We start from the raw sequence: 22264 nt of genomic DNA, 5'->3' as shown, positions 1-22264 counted from the left end.
TTGGCAAAAGGGCCAAATCTGCCGACCACCTGTTTTTGTAAACAAAGTTTTATTGGAACACAGTTCTGCTCACTTGTTCTGCTCATTTGTTTATGTGAGAGCAGCATGAGATAGCTGCTTTTGCACTACAATGGCAGAGTTGAGTAACTGAGTCAGTAAAAATATTTACTATCTGGCCCTAACGGAGAACATTTGCTGAACCATGAATTAGATGGAAAACTTAAAGATAGGGGTTCTATCTTAAGCACTCCTGATCCATTCAGCAGTTGACACAGAGCCCTGGAGGTAACGAGCTTTCAGTATAATTTCTGAATGAATGAAAGAAGGGAATTCCCAGACCAGGGTTCAGGAAGAATGAATCTGTCTATAATTTCCTCCAAGGAGCATTATACAAGTGTATCTCGCTTACTTAAATAGATGCGTTATAAAAAGCTGACTATAAATTACATTTCCATAAATGCCTAAGTGGCTTTTTTTTAAAATTCCTGCAATAATTTTCCTTGTAAGCCAAGTACCACATTTACCTTGTATATTCAGTTTTCCTGAAAGCAGGGATGCTTGTATATGTGTGGGGAATATATATACACATACACACATATACATATATACATACATACATAGATATACATAAAAAATATATATAAGGGCTTCCCTGGTGGCGCAGTGGTTGAGAATCTGCCTGCTAATGCAGGGAACACGGGTTCGAGCCCTGGTCTGGGAAGATCCCACATGCCACGGAGCAGCTGGGCCCGTGAGCCACAACTGCTGAGCTTGCGCGTCTGGAGCCTGTGCCCCGCAGCGGGAGGGGCCGCGATAGTGAAAGGCCAGCGCACTGCGATGAAGAGCGGTCCCTGCACCGCGATGAAGAGTGGCCCCCGCTTGCCGCAACTAGAGAAGGCCCTCGCACGAACTGAAGACCCAACACAGCCAAAAATAAATAAATAAAGTAGCTATAAAAAAAAAATTAAAAAAATAAACAAACAAAAAAAAAAACATTTCATCTGTGATTTAAAAAAAAATATATATATATATATAAAATACAAGTCAGAAGATAAGTATATGCATGTGTAAATCAGTAGCTATCTTTTACTGAGTGTCTACTGTATGCTAATTGTTTTAAATTACTTTACTTAATCCTTTCACAAACAACTCTATGGGGGTAATGGATCACCCTTACCTTACATAAATCCAAACAAAAGTTCTTTCTTAGGGCCATCTAGCTTTATTCTGCCCTAGTGTATCATTTTCCTTTTTTTTTTTTTTTGGCTAAATGGTTTACATTTTTGTTTGGAAATTAAATGGGACAAAGAGTTGTGATCTTTTAAAATCTCAAAAATTTCACAACCACCATTAGTGTTTCCCTATCTTTCATGTGAAGACATTGGCAGCTTTTCAATTGGACTAATTCATCCAATAAACATTTACTGAATGCCTACCATGTGCCAGGCACTATTCTAGGCACTGGGGACACAGTGATTAAAAAGACAAAAGTCCCAGCCCTCATGAGGTTTGCTTTCATTATGATCATCAATTCACTACAAGGCTTTTGCTTGTCTATTACAAATTATTCCCATAGCATTACTTTTTTCTTATGGCAAACCTACTCTGAGTTATTTTCTTTTACTTTATTATTGCATTACAATAGTAGCTACAGAAATATTAATATTAATATTAAAATCAAGTTGTATCTGCCCCACTCCATGTCTCTTTATGTATCTTTTAAGGTCACCACAAGTTAAATGTAGATGAAGACAGCATGATACAAAAGGTATGATTATCACTTTGACATTCAAAAACCTCTCATAAAAATTAAATGTAACCTATATCATCTTCAAAACACCTTTAAAAATTAAAATGTGAAAAGCGGATCTTGAAGAGATACATCTTCTTTCCCATTTTCATTGCAACATTATTCACAATAGCCAAGATATGAAAACAACCTAAGTATCCACCAAGAAATGAATAAATAGATGAATAGATAAAGAAGATGTGGTATGTATATTTATGTATATATAGATATATATACACAATGGAATATTATTCAGCCATGAGAAAGAAGGAAATCCTGTCATTTGTGACAACATAGAACTTGAGGGCATTATGCCAGGTGGAATAAGTCAGACAGAAAGACAGATACTGTATGATATCACTTATATGCGGAATCTAAAAAGCTCATAGAAACCGAGACTAGAATGGTGGTTACCAGGGGCTTAAGGGGTGGGGAAAATGGGGAGGTACTGGTCAAAGGGTACAAACTGCCAGTTATAAGACAAATAAGTTCTGAGGATCTAATGCACAACATGGTAATTATAGTTAAAAATACTGTATTACATACTTGAAAATTGCTAAAACAGATCTTAAATGTTCTCACCACAAAAAAGAAATGGTAATTATGAGAAGTGAAAGAGGTGCAGCTAACATTACAGCAGTAACCACTTTGCAATATATAAGTGCATCAAATCAACAAGTTGTACACCTTAAACTTACATAATGTCATGTCAAATTATATCTCAATAGATCTGGAAAAAAAACTAAAGTATACATATGTGTGTGCATGTGCGTATAAATATACATGCACGCCTCATTATTCTAATTATATGTGTGTGTTTGTATATATAATACATACACTCCTAATTATTCTAAAACATTTTCTTCACTATGAAAAAGTTAATAGGACTTCTATATTAATATCTATATATGTACATATATGTGCATATATGTATATATATACATGCAATGTATACATTCCTAATAATAATTAGGAATGTATGTATACATTGCATGTATATATATATACATATATGCATGTACTATACATACATACCTGCATATATATACAGGCACTCCTAATTATTCTAAAACATTTTCTTCATTACGAAAAAGTTAATAAGAGTTCTATATTAATCTGTTAAAATAGTTATTTCAATTATTATAACATTTGCTGAATGAATAAATAATATAGCAAAGCTATAAAAAATGGATTACAAAAGAGAAAGAAAAAGTTTAATGTTACTGAGGAAGCAACTTTATGCTTTAATACTAATAAATATTTTTCAATGTAGGAATATGAAATTTGAAGCTAAGCTTTGTTGTAAGAATACAACAACCTTAAGAGTGTATAAAATTACAAAAAGTATTAGCAAGGATTAAGAGAAAAAGAAAACTATCAAAGGAACAAAATACAGAGTGAATCAGGGAGACTTAGTAATTTTTAGATTATAAACTGATAATACATCTGTTAATTTTAGAAGTGTCCAACACCATTAAAGACAAGGTGGCAGGCAGCAAACATACCAAAAAGCACAATATTATTAAGAAAAAAATACTTCCAGATTTAAATTTGGTATAGATTCATGTCAAACTAACATAACTCTGAAACCAAAAATTTAGCAGAATGAGAGTTATAATTGTAGTACACAGCTAAGAATACTAGCAAAACAAAAACTATACGATATATGAAACATGCTTATTTTGCTGCTCAAGTCACTCCCAGGAGTACAAACCTTCTCTAACAACAAAGCAATATTCTTCAAGCATTTGGGTTATTAGTGTAACTTTTTTAAGAAATCTAACTTACCGCGTACCATCTGCTTTCCAGCTTACTTTATATGGCTTCTGCTCCAAAAGTTTAATATTTTGCTTGTCCATGGAGATAGGCTGTGCTCCAGGGAATCCAGACCTTAAAGAAGAACACTGTATTACTATTGTGGCTGGTGTCCATACAAAGCAATACATGTCTTAAACCAAGCTCACCTGAGTCACACATTTAGCAATGTTTTCCCTATCATGAGATTAATGTCAATTGGAATAATATCAGCTTTCACAAAAATGCTACCAAAAGGTTATCATTTTCTTGACATTTTAGAACTCAAGTTAACAGGATCGTAATTGCCACTGCAAACTATGACTATTGGGCTAATTTTTAAATATTAATACACATGACCTAAACAGTAAAGCACATACTGTTTACAAGTCTTTGTGTATCTACAAGTCTTTTACTTCAGGAAGAAGTTTAAATCTTGCCTCGACTACCTTACATTGCTCTAGACCCCATATTCCTCCATCATGACACTGCCAACTTGGCATAACTTTGCAGGGTTGGCAAGTTTCTCCTCAAAAGATGCCCAGAAGTGACAAAACAGGAGAAATTCAGGTCTAGATTAAAGTACACTGGCAAGGGCTTAACAGAACACTAAAACTGATATCACTTCATCATCATTTACATTTTTTAGTTAAAATTATTTCTAGTTTATTGATCTGTATGTATACCAGTCCAAAAGTTCTTTGTATCAGGAATTTTTAACAATAATCCTGTTTCATCATGTTCCAGCTGTATTACAATTTTCTGCCACAGATAGCAATGATGAACAGAAATGACCATAGACCAAGACCTGAGAGCAACGAGCAGTGAACTCTCCCTTGAATCCCCTCCCATGAAATGTCTGATAAATATCTTCAAGTCATGGTAAGGGGCAAAACATATTTAAAGCTGATTCTCCCAGGTTTCTGATGACAGAAGAACTGGAAAATGAGGCACATTCAAGTTTCACCTCTTCTCTCTTAATAAAATGATAAGGGCAACTAAAACATTTATCAGCAACAGTGGGACTTCCCTGGTGGCGCGGTGGTTAAGAATCCGCCTGCCAACGCAGGGGACATGGGTTCAAGCCCTGATCCGGGAAGATTCCACATACTGTGTAGCAACTAAGCCCGTGCACCACAGCTACTGAGCCTGCGCTCTAGAGCCCACAAGCCACAACTACTGAGCCCGCATGCCACAACTACTGAAGCCCGTGCTCCGCAACAAGAGAAGCCATGGCAATGAGAAGCCCACACACCACAACGAAGAGCCCCCGCTCGCTGCAAGTAGAGAGAGCCTGCGCACAGCAACAAAGACCCAACGCAGCCAAAAAATAATAATAATAAATTTTTAAAAATAATAATAAAAAAATCAGCAACAGTAGAATCAATCCCACAAAACAAATACCAGAAAGTGACAACAGTAATTTTCTATTCCACTAGGAAGACATGTGAGTCATCTAATTTTGACTCAAAAGTCTGGTTATTACACTGTTTATCTTGAGAAAAATATGATAAACTCTTGCTTGACATCTTTTTAAGAACTCTATGTAAACAGAGAAACTTCAAGAAGCAAAGAAGCTATGACACTCTTTGCATTAATGTTAAGTATTGCAGAATAAGAATTTTATTTAAAACTTTAATTAATATTTAAAATGTTTATTACCCTTCCCAGCCACAGAATTGATGACACTTCTGTTGTACCTCTCCTAACTTTGGTTGAGTTGTTACTTGAGTTACACCTTTAACAGTTACGCCTTCCAAAAAAATAGCACCCTGAAAATAAAAGGAAAAGAAAAATACATTAGAGTTCAAATCCATTTACAAAGACCAGACTGAAAGACACATTTATTTTCAGAAATCTGAGCAAATATATGCAACAAATGGTCTGCTACAGGAGGTTCTACAAACTCCCCTGGGATTGTACACTAGTTTTCCTTAATCCAGCATATGATTTTCAATGTACACATACAGGCCAGTGTCTATATCATGTTGTCAAAGCATCCATGGGTACTACTCAGTAATCATAACAGCAATCATATCTCACCTACCATTTACTCAGAGCCAGGCAAAGTATCTGGCATTTTACAAACAGTTTCTCTAATCCTTATAACAATTCTGAAAAGTAGATGCATTATATTTATTTCACAAATGACTAAATGAGGCATAAAGATTTTATGTAATTTATTCAAGTGGTAAAAACAGAATTTGAACCCAGGTCTATACTATACCATTCACCAATGATTCTCCATTCACCAATGATTCTCATTTGGGGAAGGGGGTGAGAAGTTGTGTCACTGATGGAGTTTGGATTTTGAGATAAAAACCTACAATACATACCTCTGTAAACTAGAATAAGAGTATAACAGTAGACAAAGCGGCTAAGCTACAGTCATTGGATGTATCAACATAAAAACTAAATATTACTCATCACTGAATTTTTAATCTAAATTCTTTAACTCGGAACTTCATAAAATGTCTTATTGTATTTCACCCATTTCACAGCAAGTATATTTTTAGAATATCACAGAGAAGTAAAGTAGATGGAGAATTTATATATCAAATAATAAAGAACACCCCTGGAAATTTTAAAGACCAAAAAAATAGTCTAGATTCATTTACAATTACTTTGAGACCCATAAGAGGGTTGGCATCAGTCTCAAGAAAAATCTATAAAACAACTCTAGCTGTTAACATAATTAGGGAATAAAAAATATGGTCTGCAAGCTACAATGATCAACATTCTGGCAAAGATTTGGCAACCTGAACTACTTGGGAAGGAAAAACAAAAAAAAAAAAGAACACATTATTTAGTCCACATACATCCCTGTCAAATCTAGAAGAGTCCTAAAGTCAATCCAGCAGACTACTTTTTGCCCCTAATTCTGAATCATATTTTATAGTTATCTAAAATGTCATCTACCTTGTTTTCCTTAAAGAGAGGTTCCATGAGCCAAAGGATCAAACAATACCATTCCTCTCCTATTACACCATAACCTCTCTTTATCAGCCAATGAAATTCCTGTTTTAGAACCATTTCTACCATTAAATATAATAACTAAAGAAAGAAAACTTTCAAAGGAAAGCTTAACCAGGTGGATAAGTTTTTTTAACATATTTAGTAATTGAGATACTCAGATAACTTCAATATCCTGATAAAATTACATCTTGTATATACTAATTAAAAAAAGAAAGCATTACCTTTATTCTGAAGGTACTAATAGCACAGAATTTTTTTTAAGTTTTACCAATAACCTTCCCTGTAAACTCAACCTTTTTCATGAACACCCTGTACCCCATGTCTTAACTAGAAGCTAGCTCTCCACCAAGAAGACCACTCACTTTTCTCTTAAGTGAAAGCTACTCATTCTCCCACTGCCCAAGTCCCATGCTGGTAGTGTAAACAATTCTCTTATATCCTCACTGCTTTCCCGGCCTCTTTCAAAAGTTCCTCTTCCATTCAGACTCATTCAGCTACATCACTCAGCTAGATGTCAGGTAGAACAAACATCCCCTGTGGTTGGTTGCACAACAGCTCTCTTTGTGGATGGGATGTCTTCCCCACCCACAAGCCATGTTACATGACATTAAAGATAACATGCCACTCCAGCCAAAGTTGATGGGAGCATGAGTGAACCCCTAACTCTCTCTGAACCTATCAGGTTCTCTCTTCTGGTAACTTGGAATTTGGACTCAGAAAGTCTCTGCACGTGGTGAAAATTATAACACGTAAGCTTAGACATAGGATATTAAATATCCCTCATAAACAAGGAATCAGAAATCTCCCAGGTAAACAAGGAATCTGCTATATTCCTGTGCTTGAGCTGTACCCATTTACTCATAATAAATTCCTCTTATTACTTAAGCTAGTTTGAGTTAGTTTCTGTTACTTGCAACCAGATAATCTAAATTAGTAAAATGCTCTATCCTTCATATATTGACCTCTGGTCACTTCTGCACATTCATCAAAACAATCAGTATTTCTCACCATGCTAACTTCTGTCATTATATTGGTAACATTAACATCCAGTGAAACAATCTGACCCATCAAACAACCTAAGCTTCACAGTTCTGTAATTTCTTTTTTAATGATCCTCTCATCTGTGCTTAGCTTGAACAACCTGCTCCATGGCCATATCCTCCTCATTCCAGACTGCTCCACCTTTTGATTCATCAACTCAACTTACGTTGATTGGGTACCCACAACATTTTAAACCAATATGCTCCTCTGACCTCTTTCATTAAACAGCTTAACTCTTTTACTCTCACTAAGCTCACTTTTCAATTTCACCAAGGCTAACAATCCTTCACTCCTCCCTTTCCAGTCTAACAGCTCCCCCATCCTGACCTTACCTCCTATTCAACCTAGATCCTATCACTGATTACTTCAATTACCCTTCACCTGGTATCCTCCGTACTCTTTACCCTCTGATCCTTCCACCACACCCATACTGAACATAGCCGACCTTGGATCAACCCACCATTAATCTCCACTTCCACACACAGGCAGCTGAAATTTACTGAGGAAAAATCACAATCTCAGGGCTAAGGATGAGATTTGCCTCCCTTGCTGAAGACCTATTTCTCTATCTGCTCTTGAACTTCATTCCCTTTAATCTCCTCAGAAATTGCTCTATCATTAATTCCTCTATCATTTCATTTATTTTCAACTTCATTGATTCCACTAGCTCCTTATCCTCAAGTAATAGATATGCTTGAGTTTATTCCATACTAAAAAGCCTTTTCTGAATATGTCTGCATCAAGCAATCACCCTTAGTTACCCTTTTTGCTCATAACCAAACTACTCAAATAGTCTGTACCAGTGTGCAGATAAGAGTTAACGTAATAGGACTGCTTGCAAGGTTGGCCCCTGGATGGCATCTGGGAACATGACTCCCAGTGTTCTCAGTCAACTGATAAGGCTGGTTCATCATGCCTAAACTATTTGTACAGATAATAGTTTATGCTGAACAAATGTTTTCCTTCTGGGATTCTGGAATATTGATACACGCTAGGCACAAGCTGCCTACATGACCAACCATGCATAAAAACCTTGGGCACTGAGACTCTAACGAGCTTCCCTAGACAGAAACATCACACATGCGCTGATGCATTTCCACTGCTGTGGGAAGAGTGAGCTCTGTACGACCCCTCGTGGGAAGGAGAGAGCATAAGGAAGCCTGCACATGGACTCCTCGAAACTCCACTTGTCTTTTTCCCTTATGATCCAGCAGGATATCCTTAGTACACTGCTGCGTTAAATCTTAGCTGTGAGTACAGCTATATGCTGAGTCCTAGAGAATCTCCAAAAGCAGAGGTGGTACTGAGGACCCCTAACACAACTGCCTCCTTTTTCTCACCTCCCATCAACTGCTTAAAATCACTAGTCTGCCCTGGCCCTGCTGTACAACAGAAAATTATCCTCAGATAGACACTTCATATCCTTACTGTATTTGTCCCCTCTATGACTTTTCATACTATTAAATCATCCATATAGATCACTACATAACTCTAAACTATTTTTCATATTTCTTTGTCTTTTTGTGCTACATCCAGGAAGAATTTCTTAGCTAGATCTTCCAGCTTGATAATTTCTTCCACAGCTAACTTCAGTCTGCTATCCAACCCACCTACTGACATTTTTTCTTTATTATTATCATTTCTAAGGTCTCTAACTGGTTCTTCTCCATAATAGCTTGCCATTATTTTATGGATTGATATCCTCTCTTGTCTTCTAAAGAAATGTTCTGTTTGCTTTTTATAAACTGTTCTCTTCAGTGCTAGCTAAAAAGAATGAGGTAGTTCTATATGTACTAGGAAAAGAGAAAACTTCACTTCTTACCCTATACACTTCTAGATGTTCACATTTTTATTTTACAAAGAAAATTGATCTGTATGTCACTTGTGTACACTTTTAAATTAGAGACAGATAGATAGGTAAGTAATTGCGGAGAAATTCTTTTAAGGTAACAAAAATGCCAGTGGTAGGGTAAAAGTTGAAGGATTATTTGTTTTCAAATTTTCTTTAATGTCAGTATATTATTTTTATAAATAAAAACATATTTAATAATTTTAGTATCTACTAGTTATGATTTGAAAAGAGGAGAAACCTACCAAAATGCATAATGCTTCAGAATTTTCTTTTTTCATAACTCTACCTTTGGAAGTATAAGCTCAAATATTCTTGAAAATTACCATCGCATTGTCAGTCAGAAATCAAATCTAACTGCTTTCTCCAAAAACAAAGAAGGGAAGCATTCTGCTTTTGGCAATGGCGGACTAGTTTATTTAGACAAATTTTGCAGCCATGAGAAATGCTAGACAAAAATGTTAAAAGCACCTGTTTTAAGATATCAGAGAATTAGAAAGGCAGTAAGGATCTGAAGGGCCAAGAACTCAGAAGGAAGGGAAGCCCTGAGAGATGAGACAGACATCTGGCATAGCTTTTCTCCTCTAGGATTTTCCTCTAAAGGCACTGTTTCCAAATTGGTAGCTGAGAGACTACGAAACTGAACAGAACTTTCAGCATTTATCACAAGAATGGGAAAACAAAAATTGGAGTACCAGGTCACCAAGGAGGGGGGTCCTGCTTAATGCTCCAGGCTTTCAGTTAGAATTCCCAAGGGGCCACACTCCAGAATTGGGGTGAACCAAAAACAGACCAGCCCCCCAAAACTAAAGCCTAGCTTCTAAACAGTTCAATTCTTGACTGAGTTAAGATGTTCTACTCCTAACCCCGTGTAGAAGCAAAGGTAAATCTTCTCTGAATGAAGAAAACAGGATGCAGAACCTCAAATTATTTCCACAATTTTTCATACATAATGTCTAGTAAGCAGAAATACCCAGGTATTTAAAAAAAGAAAAAAAAAACCTACAATTGACTAGAAATCAAATGAATACAAGAAGAAAAACTAAAAAAAGGATCCAGAGAGTATCCACATATTAGAGTTATCTGACATAGGCTTTAAAATAGGCTTAATAGGGAGTTCCCTGGCAGTCCAGTGGTTAGGACTTGGCATTTTCACTGCCATGGCCCAGGTTCAATCTCTGGTCAGGGAACTAAGATCCCACAAGCCGCATGGCCAAAAAATTTAAAAATAAAACAAAATAAAATAAAATAGCCTTAATAAATTCAAAAACCTAAATGACAAGATACAGAATTCCAGCAGAGAACTGAAAGTTACTTTAATACTCAAACTGAAATTCCAGAAGTGAAAGTAAAATAACTGAAATTAAGTACTCAAGAGATGAATTTAACAGCAGCTTAGACAAAGCTAAAGAGAGAATTAATATACTGGAAGATAGGTCAGAAAAAAAATAACCAGACTGAAAAATATGAAACAAAAAAGTGGAGAATATATAAAAGAACATAGGAAACATTTTAAAAAATAATAAAATTTAAAAGTTCTATTGAGTAGAAGGAGAAAGGAGAAAGAATGAATCTAAAACAATATTTGAAGAGATAATGGTCAAGAATTGTCTAAAACGGATTAAAAAATCCAATCATAGATTCAAGAATCACTGTAAGTAGGAAGCAGGAAAAATACAAAGAAAACCACAGGTAGAAACATCATAGTAAAACTGTTGAAAATCAAAACCAAAAAGAAATTATCTTCAAAGAAGTAACTTCTCAACAGAAATGAATTATGGAATAATATCTTCAACATAGCAACCCAGAATTCTAGAATCTGGATTTTGAAGAACAACTGTTCTTTAAAATGATGGGGTATATAAAGACATTTTCACACAAATGCTGTAAGAATGTGTCACAGCAGATCCACATTAAAGAAAATACTGAACAGAGTGCTTCAGTTAGAAGAAAAACTATGCAAATGAAGCCACAAAAATACACAAAGAAATGAAGAGCACCAGAAAGGATAAATATGTGGGTATAGCTAATGAATATTAACCATATAATGATGATGATGATGTATTATGGGATTTAAAGTATAGAGAGAATTAAAATACACAATACCAAAAGGGCAGTAAGAGATCAATGGACTCAAAAGTTCTTGGATTCTTGCATTATCTAAAAAGTGGCAAAAGTACTAACATTTACCAGACTTCAACAGTCAAAGATGCATACTGAAATCTTGGGTAACCACTAAAAAAATAGTAAAGGAATGTATAACAAGCATGGGATGGGGTGACAGAACGATAAAAATAATTAAGCATAAAGAAGGCAAGAGGACTTCCCTGGTGGTGCTGTGGTTAAGAATCTGCCTGCCAATGCAGGGGACACGGGTTCAATCCCTGGTCCAGGAAGATCCCACATGCCGCTGAGCAACTAAGCCCGTGAGCCGCAACTACTGAGCCTGCACTCTAGAGCCTGCGAGCCATAACTACTGAAGCTCGCGCGCCTAGAGCCCGTGTTCCGCAACAAGAGAAGCCACCACAATGAGAGGCCCACGCACAGCAATGAAGACCCAACGATGAAGATCCAACACAGCCAAAAATTAATTAAATTTTTTTTTAAGGCAAGAAAGGAAGATTAAAAAGGACCATACCACAAGAGGGATAAACAAAAACAAACAAACAAAAGAAAATAGTGAGACAGTAAGTTTAAATTATATCAGTAAAATAAATGTACATAGACTAAATATTCCAATAAGGCAAAAACTGTTGACTAGGTAAACAAAACCCAGCAACATGATGCTTATAAGAGTCATACCTGGGCTTCCCTGGTGGAGCAGTTGTTAAGAATCCGCCTGCCAATGCAGGGGACACGGGTTCGATTCCTGGCCTGGGAAGATCCCACATGCCGCGGAGCAACTAAGCCCGTGCGCCACAACTACTGAGCCTGCGCTCTAGAGACCGCGAGCCACAACTCCTGAAGCCCGCGCGCCTAGAGCCCGTGCTCCGCAACAAGAGAAGCCACCGCAATGAGAAGCCCATGAACCGCAAAGAAGAGTAGCCCCCGCTCACCACAACTAGAGAAAGCCTGCGTGCAGCAACGAAGACCCAAGACAGCCAAAAATAAATAAAATAAATAAATTTAAAAAAAAAAAAAAAGAGTCATACCTTAAATAAAGGATTAATAAAGGCTGAAAGTAAAAAGATAGATACAAGGTCTTTCATACAAACACTATCCAAAAGAACACTTGTACTACCATATAAATAACAGACATTTTACAATGCTAAAAGTTAAGACATTGTAAAGATAAAATAATCTTTTATACATATTTGTATAAACCAAATATCACCTCAAAATATATAAAGCAAAATCTGACAGAACTACAAGGAGAAATAGGTAAATCCACAATCACAGTGGGGAATTTTTAAACACTCCTCTTAGTAACTGACAAAACAAACCAGGGGAAACTAGGTTTAGGATTTTATTTTATATGTCATTTATTCCCCTAAAGATACATGTTCATCTTAGCTAGTTTCCTCTTAATGATGCTGGAGCTCATTTGCAATTATAGGGATTTAATCGTGCTTAAGATTATAAAATAAATGTCATTTTTAAGACACTTTCTGATGGCAAAGAAAAATAAATGCTGCAAACTTGACCCTATTTTGGAAAAATAGTAACTGTTTTAAACTCTTTTACACATTCAAATACTAGATCATAATTCAAAAACACATTAAGCATATGCTCATGATTAATGTTATTCTTAAAAAATACAGTTGAATTCCCTCACAGAAGTGATAAGAGGGTAATCATTTATATGTCATATTATGCTATTAGGCTTTCTTTAGAATGTGATTCTTATTTTTCTAGGTATGTGATTCAGTAATTTCAGATATCTAAGTCCAGAAAATGAGTTAGAGTGAAAAACTAAGTTATTTTTGAAATTATTTCCACGTTTCAAAACAATTTACACTTTCAGTAGCCGCTGAGTCTTGAAGTTTGAAATGTGTAAATACATATTAAAACAATGTTTTTCAAACAAGAGACTTTTTTTTAAGCCCTAAATAACTGTATTTTATTATTTACATAAAACAAGGCATTTTCTTCCTTGCCTGTCAGTCAATGCCTACTAATAAATGAGTTGTGGGATTTACTGCTCAACCATGATATCCCACACACCTTAATTATTAACTTTATTAACAACGAATTACCGCCACACTGTCCCTGACTTTACCCTTTGGCCTACACCATCTACTTGTGTATGTACAAGTACAACCAGCAATCTTCTTCTCAACATCTCTCCTGTCCTCCTGAGAAAAGAAGGTAATGCCTGATATTTCTTCTTAGGCCTTTTATTTCTAGAAGATTAACAGGAGTTGACTATAGAAGAAATAAGAACCTTCTGAGTTCAACTTTACAGAAAAATATGAAAACACCACCCATGGAAAGGAGCAGAATTTATATGCAACGTTATTTTAACTATGGGACAATTTTGTAAAGCATCAGTAAAAATTTTCACTCCATATTTAGTTGGAATCTCACAATACTTTGCAAAGAGACAATAAATTCTCAACCTAACATCTAAGAGTTCTTTGGTTTACCTAAGAAACAAAAACAGGATGAATTTATATAACTGAAACTTTTCTTGTAGAAAAGGCAAAGATTCATGGCTATCAAGAGTCTTTGGAAATAAACAGAATGAAATAATCTAACAAATCTAGCTAAACAAACATAGTTAACATTCCATTTGCATAAATCTCAATGAAGCTGTAGAAGAAAAGGTAAAGACTATAATAGTATTTTTAAACATTACCAGTTTTAAACGTTCTTTTCTCCTTTTGCCAAAGGAGGCACTCGACCCAGGTTCTGATTCCTTTTTTCCATCCTCGTCCTCATCTTCGTCTTCATCATCCTCAAAACACCAATCTGGCAATAGAGGTGGGGGTGGTGCTTCCTCTATATCACCATAGCGACGAAAAAGTTCTTTCAAATAATCACCCTTATAAATTCCCGGTGGTCTGGCTTGAGCAAAAGTAGCAACTGCTGCTTCAATACTATGGAAAATAAACACCATGCAATTTCCTCACTACTCTCCATTTATGCAGATTTATCAAAATTCACTTGTTACATTTAAGGCTATTATACAAAGCATAATAGAGGTTTTCTAAAATGGACAAATCACAGTCCCCACGCTCAAGGCATTCAATCTATTAAGAGACAAATTCATTCTGAAACATTTTTAACATAAGTACATGGGAATTTCCTAAACTCTAGAGGTAAACTGCAATGAGTGTATAGACGAGACCGGGTAGAGTCTGTAAGGAATTTAAGTAAACCCTTGAAGTTTGAGGTCTGACTCTCAGCGAAAACATCAAAGAAATGTGAATAGCAATATGAAAAGAAAGTACAAGCATGCTGGTTTTTCAGGAACTTTCAACACACCCAGGCATTAAGAGTACTGGTCATCAGAGAGAGGCTAAGCATAGGCTGAGTCTGACATAGGAGTCTGTATCGTGTAGCATTACTGTGTAGAGCGTCTGAAAGGCCAGAAAGGAAGAGCTAGAAGTGCATGCAGTAGAGAACCCCCAAGGATGAATGAGCAGGAAAATATACAATCACATGTGTACTTCAGCTGATTATATTCAGAGAAGGATCTACTGCGTGAAAGGCTTTGTAAACAAAAGTAAAGACCTTCAAAGTAAATGAGGAAATTCAGTTAGTAATATCCCATTCTCTAATCTCTCAGAATCTAAAAAGATACTTTACAAATAACAGCTGCTCATAAAGACATGCTTATTGGTTTAAACAGAGTAACTCTGTCCCCAAAAATACATTTTCTGTATAGCATTTAAATTTTTCCTAGTACTCAATAGGTGTTTTTAAAAGGTACTATTAAAAATGAAAAGAAAAACAATAGTAACCTCCAAGGTGAAAACATACACAAAATATTGGGAGAACTTGTCTCTGATAATTCTGTAAAACGTGAAAAAAAATCTGGAAAAGAAAATGCATAGTATGCGGGATCCATAAGCACTCAAAGTGCTACTTAGTAGAAAACACCAGGTAATGAATGGTGTTCGAAAGATTAACCAAATCTAAAATGAAAACCACTTGAATCAATCATATTACTCATGACTTCACCAAAAACCTGGCAATATAAAATGCTAAAATTGAAAAATCAATAATAAATTTTTATCAATTACTAAATAAGTCTTCTTCCATTATAACAAGAAACAAATACCTCCAATCCATTTTCTCCACCAAGAAGGCACATATGAGGAAACCAGTGCGATTGAAACCATGGGTACAATGAACACCTAGAAAATAAAACAATTTTGATTTAATAAATCACTTTAGAGGCTACGTTTTACTTTAAAACCCCAACCTGCAATCAAAACATTTCAATCATTTTATAAAATAACCACATTTTTAAAGCTTGGCCTTCTTTTATAACTATTAAACCTGTCAGCTTAAATTGCTTAGAAAATAACTTATAGCACAGCTATAAGTTTAAATATAACATATACTGATTTATTAGTTACAACTGTTTCTAAGGTCTAAAGTTTTATCTTAAAACTAACATTCCAGGGCTTCCCTGGTGGTGCAGTGGTTGAGAATCCGCCTGCCAATGCAGGGGACACGGGTCCAAGCCCTGGTCTGGGAAGATCCCACATGCCGTGGAGCAACTGGGCCCATGAGCCACAACTACTGAGCCTGCGCGTCTGGAGCCTGTGCTCCGCAACAGGAGAGGCCACGATGGTGAGTGGCCCCCGCTCGCCGCAACTAGAGAAAGCCCTCGCACAGAAACGAAGACCCAACACAACCATAAATAAATAAATAAATAAATAAATAAACAAACTAACTAACTAAGATTCCAAGCATTTTAAAAAAGGAGGTATTTCATCAAACACACAACTCTAAAGAACATAGGCACACGCACACACACGCACGCATGCACACATACATGCGGGACACTTCACTAGATACGGAAAATAACAAACTGATGGATACACAGTAAAATAAAAACAAAGTTCTCTAGAAACCAACTGACTGTATCTTTACATTAAATGAACTTTTAGAAGAAAAACCTGCTGAGAAAAAGACATTTATTTTTGTTAAGCTTTTTTTTAGGATATATTCAAGATCAGTGTGGTCCTGCCTCTATATTCTGAAAAGCTGCAAATGAGTTTCATAAATTCTAAAACTGACTGCATTTTCAAGTCATTTTAACTACTTTGAAAAAGTAATAAAAACAGCTTGGTGTACATTATTAAATGATCACACTGTAGAAAACCCACTTCAATGGCAGCTCAACGTAAAGTAGAGACGGAGCATCAATGAAGCAAGAAAACTAGTAAGGAAGCCATCCCAGTAATTTATATGTGAGATAAGGATCTGAATGACAAGGGTCATGGTGATGGGAATAACAGGGAGAGGTAGGTGGAAGAAACATTTAAGGTAGAATGTGCAATCTGAGGGGTGAATAACTGTCAACACTGAGAGTTTGGTTTCTGACTTGGGTGACTATTTGGGCAATGGCCCCGTTTACCAGGTAAGGAAGTACAGGAGTTTACATCAGTCTTTCGGGCAAGGCAATGAGTACAGCTGGACACGCTGAGTTTAACGTTCTTATGAGACTTACAAATATTTGGAAATAAGGGTAAAGAGCTTCACAGAGAGATCTAGCTGGAGTTGTGGATTCAAGAATAATCAGCATGTAGTCACTACAGAAGCAGTCTGTGGTGTAGGCAAAATCACTGAGAATGGGTAAGTATCAACAGAACAAGAGAAGATAATTAAGGATGGAATCTGAGGAAAACTAAACTTTCAAGAATAAGTTGGTGGATGGAAGGGCATAAAAAAAGACTAAGAATGAACAATCATGGGGTCAAGAAAACAAAGAGAGCATGAACACTGGGTCATGTTCACCAGGAAAAGAGGAAGTTCCAAGACAGGAGTGTTCAACTGTTTAAATGTCACAAAATGATTAGAACTGAAAGTCACTATTTGTTTAAGACTGCAGAGTGAGGACTCCAGATCGCAGAGATGTGAATGAAAATAAATGGATTCAAGTATCAATCTTTTGGAAAGTTGACTGGGAAGGAGAAGGGGAATATAAAACAGAAAGGTGTGAGGTTTTTTTGGAGGGAGGGGTAATATTTTAATATAAGAGGCTTGGGTATATTTACAGGCTGAGAAGGACCTGGTTAAATCACAGAGACTGAAATAGAGAACAATGATATAACTGAAATGAAGTTTCTGAAAAGAGATAAAAAAATAAAGAGATCAGCCTTGAACAGAAAAAGTAACCCCTTAGAAATAATTGCTATAATCATGAAACTCTATAAATTCATCATCTCCAGTGCTTTGTTAAGAAAACGTGCCTCAAAAGTTACACAAACATGTCAGCTGCAAATAGACTTTTTTATTCAACATAAATCTTAACCCAACATGTAAATTTCCTTTCTACTTTATATTTGAGACTGGTTTAAGCAACAAATACTCTAAAAATGTTTCTCATCTACACCACTATTTTTGTATCTAATTTTTACTCTAGCAAGATTAACTAAATATTTTTATGAATAGGAAATATAAGAATAATTGCCAATTAAGTGATTAAGTCATGCGATGATATGCAATTTAAGAAAGTACCAGTGCTCATTATTCAACATAGTTTTGGAAGTTTCAGCCACAGCAATCAGAGAAGAAAAAGAAATAAAAGGAATCCAAATTGGAAAAGAAGAAGTAAAGCTGTCACTGTTTGCAGATGACATGATGCTATAATACACAGAGAATCCTAAAGATGCTACCAGAAAACTACTAGAGTTAATCAATGAATTTGGTAAAGTAGCAGGATACAAAATTAATGCACAGAAATCTCTTGCATTCCTATACACTAACAATGAAAAATCTGAAAGAGAAATTAGGGAAACACTCCCATTTACCATTGCAACAAAAAGAATAAAATACCTAGGAATAAACCTACCTAAGGAGACAAAAGACCTGTATGCAGAAAATTATAAGACACTGAAGAAAGAAATTAAAGAGGATACAAAGAAATGGAGAGATACACCATGTTTTTGGATTGGAAGAATCAACACTGTGAAAATGACTATACTACCCAAAGCAATCTACAGATTCAGTGCAATCCCTCTCAAACTACCAATGGCATTTTTCACAGAACTAGAACAAAAAATTTCACAATTTGTATGGAAACACAAAAGACCCTGAATAGCCAAAGCAATCTTGAGAAAGTAAAACAGAGCTGGAGGAATCAGGCTCCCTGACTTCAGACTATACTACAAAGCTATGGTAATCAAGGCAGTATGGTACTGGCACAAAAACAGAAATATAGATCAACGGATCAGGATAGAAATCCCAGGGATAAACCCATGCCCATATGGTCACCTGATCTTTGATAAAGGAGGCAAGAATATACAATGGGCCACAACTACTGAGCCCCCGAGCCACAACTACTGAAGCCCACGCACCTAGAGCCCATGTTCCACAAGAGAAGCCACTGCAATGAGAAGCCCGCACACCGCAATGAAGAGTTGCCCCTGCTCTCCACAATTAGAGAAAGCCCACGCGCAGCAACAAAGACCCAACGAGGCCAAAAATAAAACAATCAACTAATTTAAAAAAAGAACTTATTATGTGCCAAGTTATTTTAAATATTTTTATTTAATCAAAAGAAATGTTTTTTACCAAAATACACGTGTGCTACTCATGAAAATATATATTCACAAATCTGGCCCATGTATTTATAACTAGGAACACCTAAAGTAATTAGAGGCATTAGTTAAGCTACATATCTATTATACGTAGTCCACCATTTACCAAGAAATCAGCCATTTCTCTTTTAACACAAAACAGACATTTTTGTTTCTCCAGTCCACAAAATTCTTATCCTCAAGTTATTTCTGTACATGCAAACAAATGCACTATAGCTCCATAATCTCTTATTTGTAATTATAATTTCAAAGAAGCTCTAAAAAGTTAAGATTTTTGGTAGATTATCTGGGGACAAAACCTGACCTGAACTGATATGACGTTATTTACAGTCTATTTTTCTCACTTAGTGTGAATGAATATTCATATATTTAACTGCAGAAATGCTCTCTACACCCAGATTATCTCTCATACTATTTTCCACTTAAAGGAACCAGGCTCCTTAGAGAAAAAACTGGTTCCAGGTCTGGAAAACACGCTGTACCAGAAAACAAGGAAACCACCAAAGACTGACAGGGTGCTATCAAAAGGATACAGAAATCAACATGAAGGGGCTCCCATTGGCCTAGGATGGAGCAATTTGGGCATAAGAATAAATATTGACTGCGACTGATTTAAATACATCAACTATATAAAAATTCATGAGTTCATACAGATACTCCAAGAAAAAAAAGTAATCAGTCACCACTGGAGATTGGTAAGATACCAATTCATTATTCTGGAAATTAAGAAATAAGAGAATCAGACACTTAACTTGCCTTTCCATTACAAACTGCATTTCAGGATAATCAAATTGTTGAGAATAGTTCTTTACTAAAGAAGAATTCCAGCTAATCCATGAAGAAATGAGAGAGAATCAGAAAAAAATCACTGTTTTCCAACCCCTAATGAAATCCTGGATGAAGGCAACAACCATCAATGGATAATAAAATCATTAGGTAAAAGACAGATGAAAAAGTCTGTAACAGAGGACACAGGATAGTGCCACCAGAACCCACGTAATCATCTTCGTACCCTTAAAAGCGGGACCACCAGACAGTGCGTGCTTCCTGACGTGGTGTGAAAGGAGCCATACAACGCCAACTATGAAGTATGCTTGCCGAAATACATAAGTATGCCTCTCGATTTAACTACCAGTTTACAGGACATACAGAAGACCAAGGAAAAAGTTAACTAGTACTATGAGGAAGCACTCAGGTAGACCCAGATAATGGAATATTTTATAGGACAAATGACGTGGTTTCTCCAGCAAACTGATAGCATTAAAAAAGAGAGTGAATCAGAGAGATTTGAGACATAACAACAAAACGCAACATGTGGACACTATTGGAAACTGGTTTGAAAATCTAACTTAAAAAGGCATTTTTTCTATAATTGAGGAAACCTGAAAATGGACTAGGCTTTAGATGACCTTAAGGAATTTCTCATTATTCTGTTTGGTACAATTGCATGGTGATTATATAAAAACCAAAAATCCTTATCAGTTAGAGATGCATACTGAAACACTTTAAGTGAAATGACATGGTATCTGTGATCTGCTTTAAAATACTCAGAAAAAAATCTGTCAGGGGGAGGAGAGGAAAAATGAAAAAAAAAACCCAGCAAAATGATAATTATTGAAGCTGAATGATGGATACATGAGGTGTCATTTCACTATTCTCCCTATTTTTGGTATGACTGAAAATTTCTACAATAAAGAAAAATTAGGGGGTACTATCTCCAGGGGAGGTAACATATGGTAAGAATTGGAAACATATGACCCCCAAGGGTTTCAGATAAGGGATTATGAAGCTGTAGTTCTTCCTAAACATCAGAAAACACCTGAGGCTTCTGTGTTTCAAGAACTTTTCATTTCCACTAAGTCTACAGTATTATCCCACAACCAGGCTAACTGCATGAACTGACAGTAAAATGATGATTTAAAAAAGAGTAGCTTTGAAAATAAATCTGAGTCTAACTTTTGTCACGTCACAAATGTCTACTGTTGATCACAAGTATGCTTCAGCAAGAATGTGTGCAAGGCTGAAGAAAATTCCATCTCTGATACTAAAACACAATTAAAATATTGTAAAAGCAGACCAGTATTTTCTGATCCTAAGAGCACAAACTTGCTTCTTTATTCTTTTTGTTTGAAAAGGTGTTACCAGCAACCAGCTCTAAGACCAGTTTCTGTTGTTGTCTTCAGAGTATTACAATAAATAATTGCCACTACAATGCTCCAAAACTGGACAGGCCCAAAGCAAATGTTTCCACTTCAATCCTCATGAAGAGAACCCCTACCAGTGATATAAAACAAATAATATATAGTAACATATAATATATTGTAGCACAGTTCTATAATTTTTTTTAATAACCCATAAAACACTCAATTTAGAAAATTTCCCCATCAGTTCTTCTAAGAATACAACCGGACAATTTATAACAAGGGTTGACTTGGGAGTATTAATCTTCCTGAAATCAGGATATCTGATTCCAGATGTTAAGTGTTCTTGAAGTTCTTCTTGAATTCTTCTTCTTTACCCCTACAATGGCTTCTCTCGAATGAAAAAAGTTGTTTTTAATTGTTCAAATAAAGGCCTCAATGCTATTTTGGCTGTATATGTTCTAGTTGTATCCTAAATATGTGTGTATTTGTTACATATATTCATGTGAATGTGTAAATATATACACATATACATATCACAATACCAGGTCATATAGTCCCATATTATTGTTCTTCTGTTAAATAAATTGCATACTGTACAACATAAATGATCTGCTTCTATCAGAGGTGTAAGTTGTTTCCAGTTTTTTAATTACAAATGAAGATGTGATTAAATTTCTTTCTCATAAATCTTTATGCCCATCTCTGACTACTTCCTTTAAATAAATTCTTAAATGTGGCCTTGACGGGCTTCCCTGGTGGCGCAGTGGTTGAGAATCCGCCTGCCAATGCAGGGGACACGGGTTCGAGCCCTGGTCTGGGAGGATCCCACATGCCGCGGAGCAACTAGGCCCGTGAGCCACAATTACTGAGCCTGCGCATCTGGAGCCTGTGCTCCGCAACGAGAGAGCCCGCGATAGTGAGAGGCCCGCGCACCGCGATGAAGAGTGGCCCC

At 36.0% G+C, this 22264-nt stretch overlaps 1 protein-coding gene across 4 annotated transcripts in view; it reads right to left on the bottom strand.

Moving 5' to 3' along the window:
- RNGTT (RNA guanylyltransferase and 5'-phosphatase) overlaps positions 1-22264 on the bottom strand; it is a 289984-nt gene that overhangs the window by 250761 nt on the left and 16959 nt on the right. For all 4 annotated transcript variants that reach the window (XM_057528022.1, XM_057528020.1, XM_007195944.2 and 1 more), the window contains exons 5-8: positions 15676-15751; positions 14248-14488; positions 5246-5355; positions 3578-3679 (exon numbers count right to left, since the gene is read on the bottom strand). In XM_057528022.1, coding sequence (XP_057384005.1) covers positions 3578-3679; positions 5246-5355; positions 14248-14488; positions 15676-15751 — 529 coding nt within the window. The remainder of the gene's footprint in view (positions 1-3577; positions 3680-5245; positions 5356-14247; positions 14489-15675; positions 15752-22264) is intronic.

Source organism: Balaenoptera acutorostrata, chromosome 14, assembly GCF_949987535.1.
Source record: "Balaenoptera acutorostrata chromosome 14, mBalAcu1.1, whole genome shotgun sequence".
In the NCBI taxonomy this organism is placed as follows: domain Eukaryota; kingdom Metazoa; phylum Chordata; class Mammalia; order Artiodactyla; family Balaenopteridae; genus Balaenoptera; species Balaenoptera acutorostrata.
The sequence above is the reverse complement of the archived record's forward strand: the minus strand, read 5'-3'. Positions and strand labels throughout refer to the sequence as shown.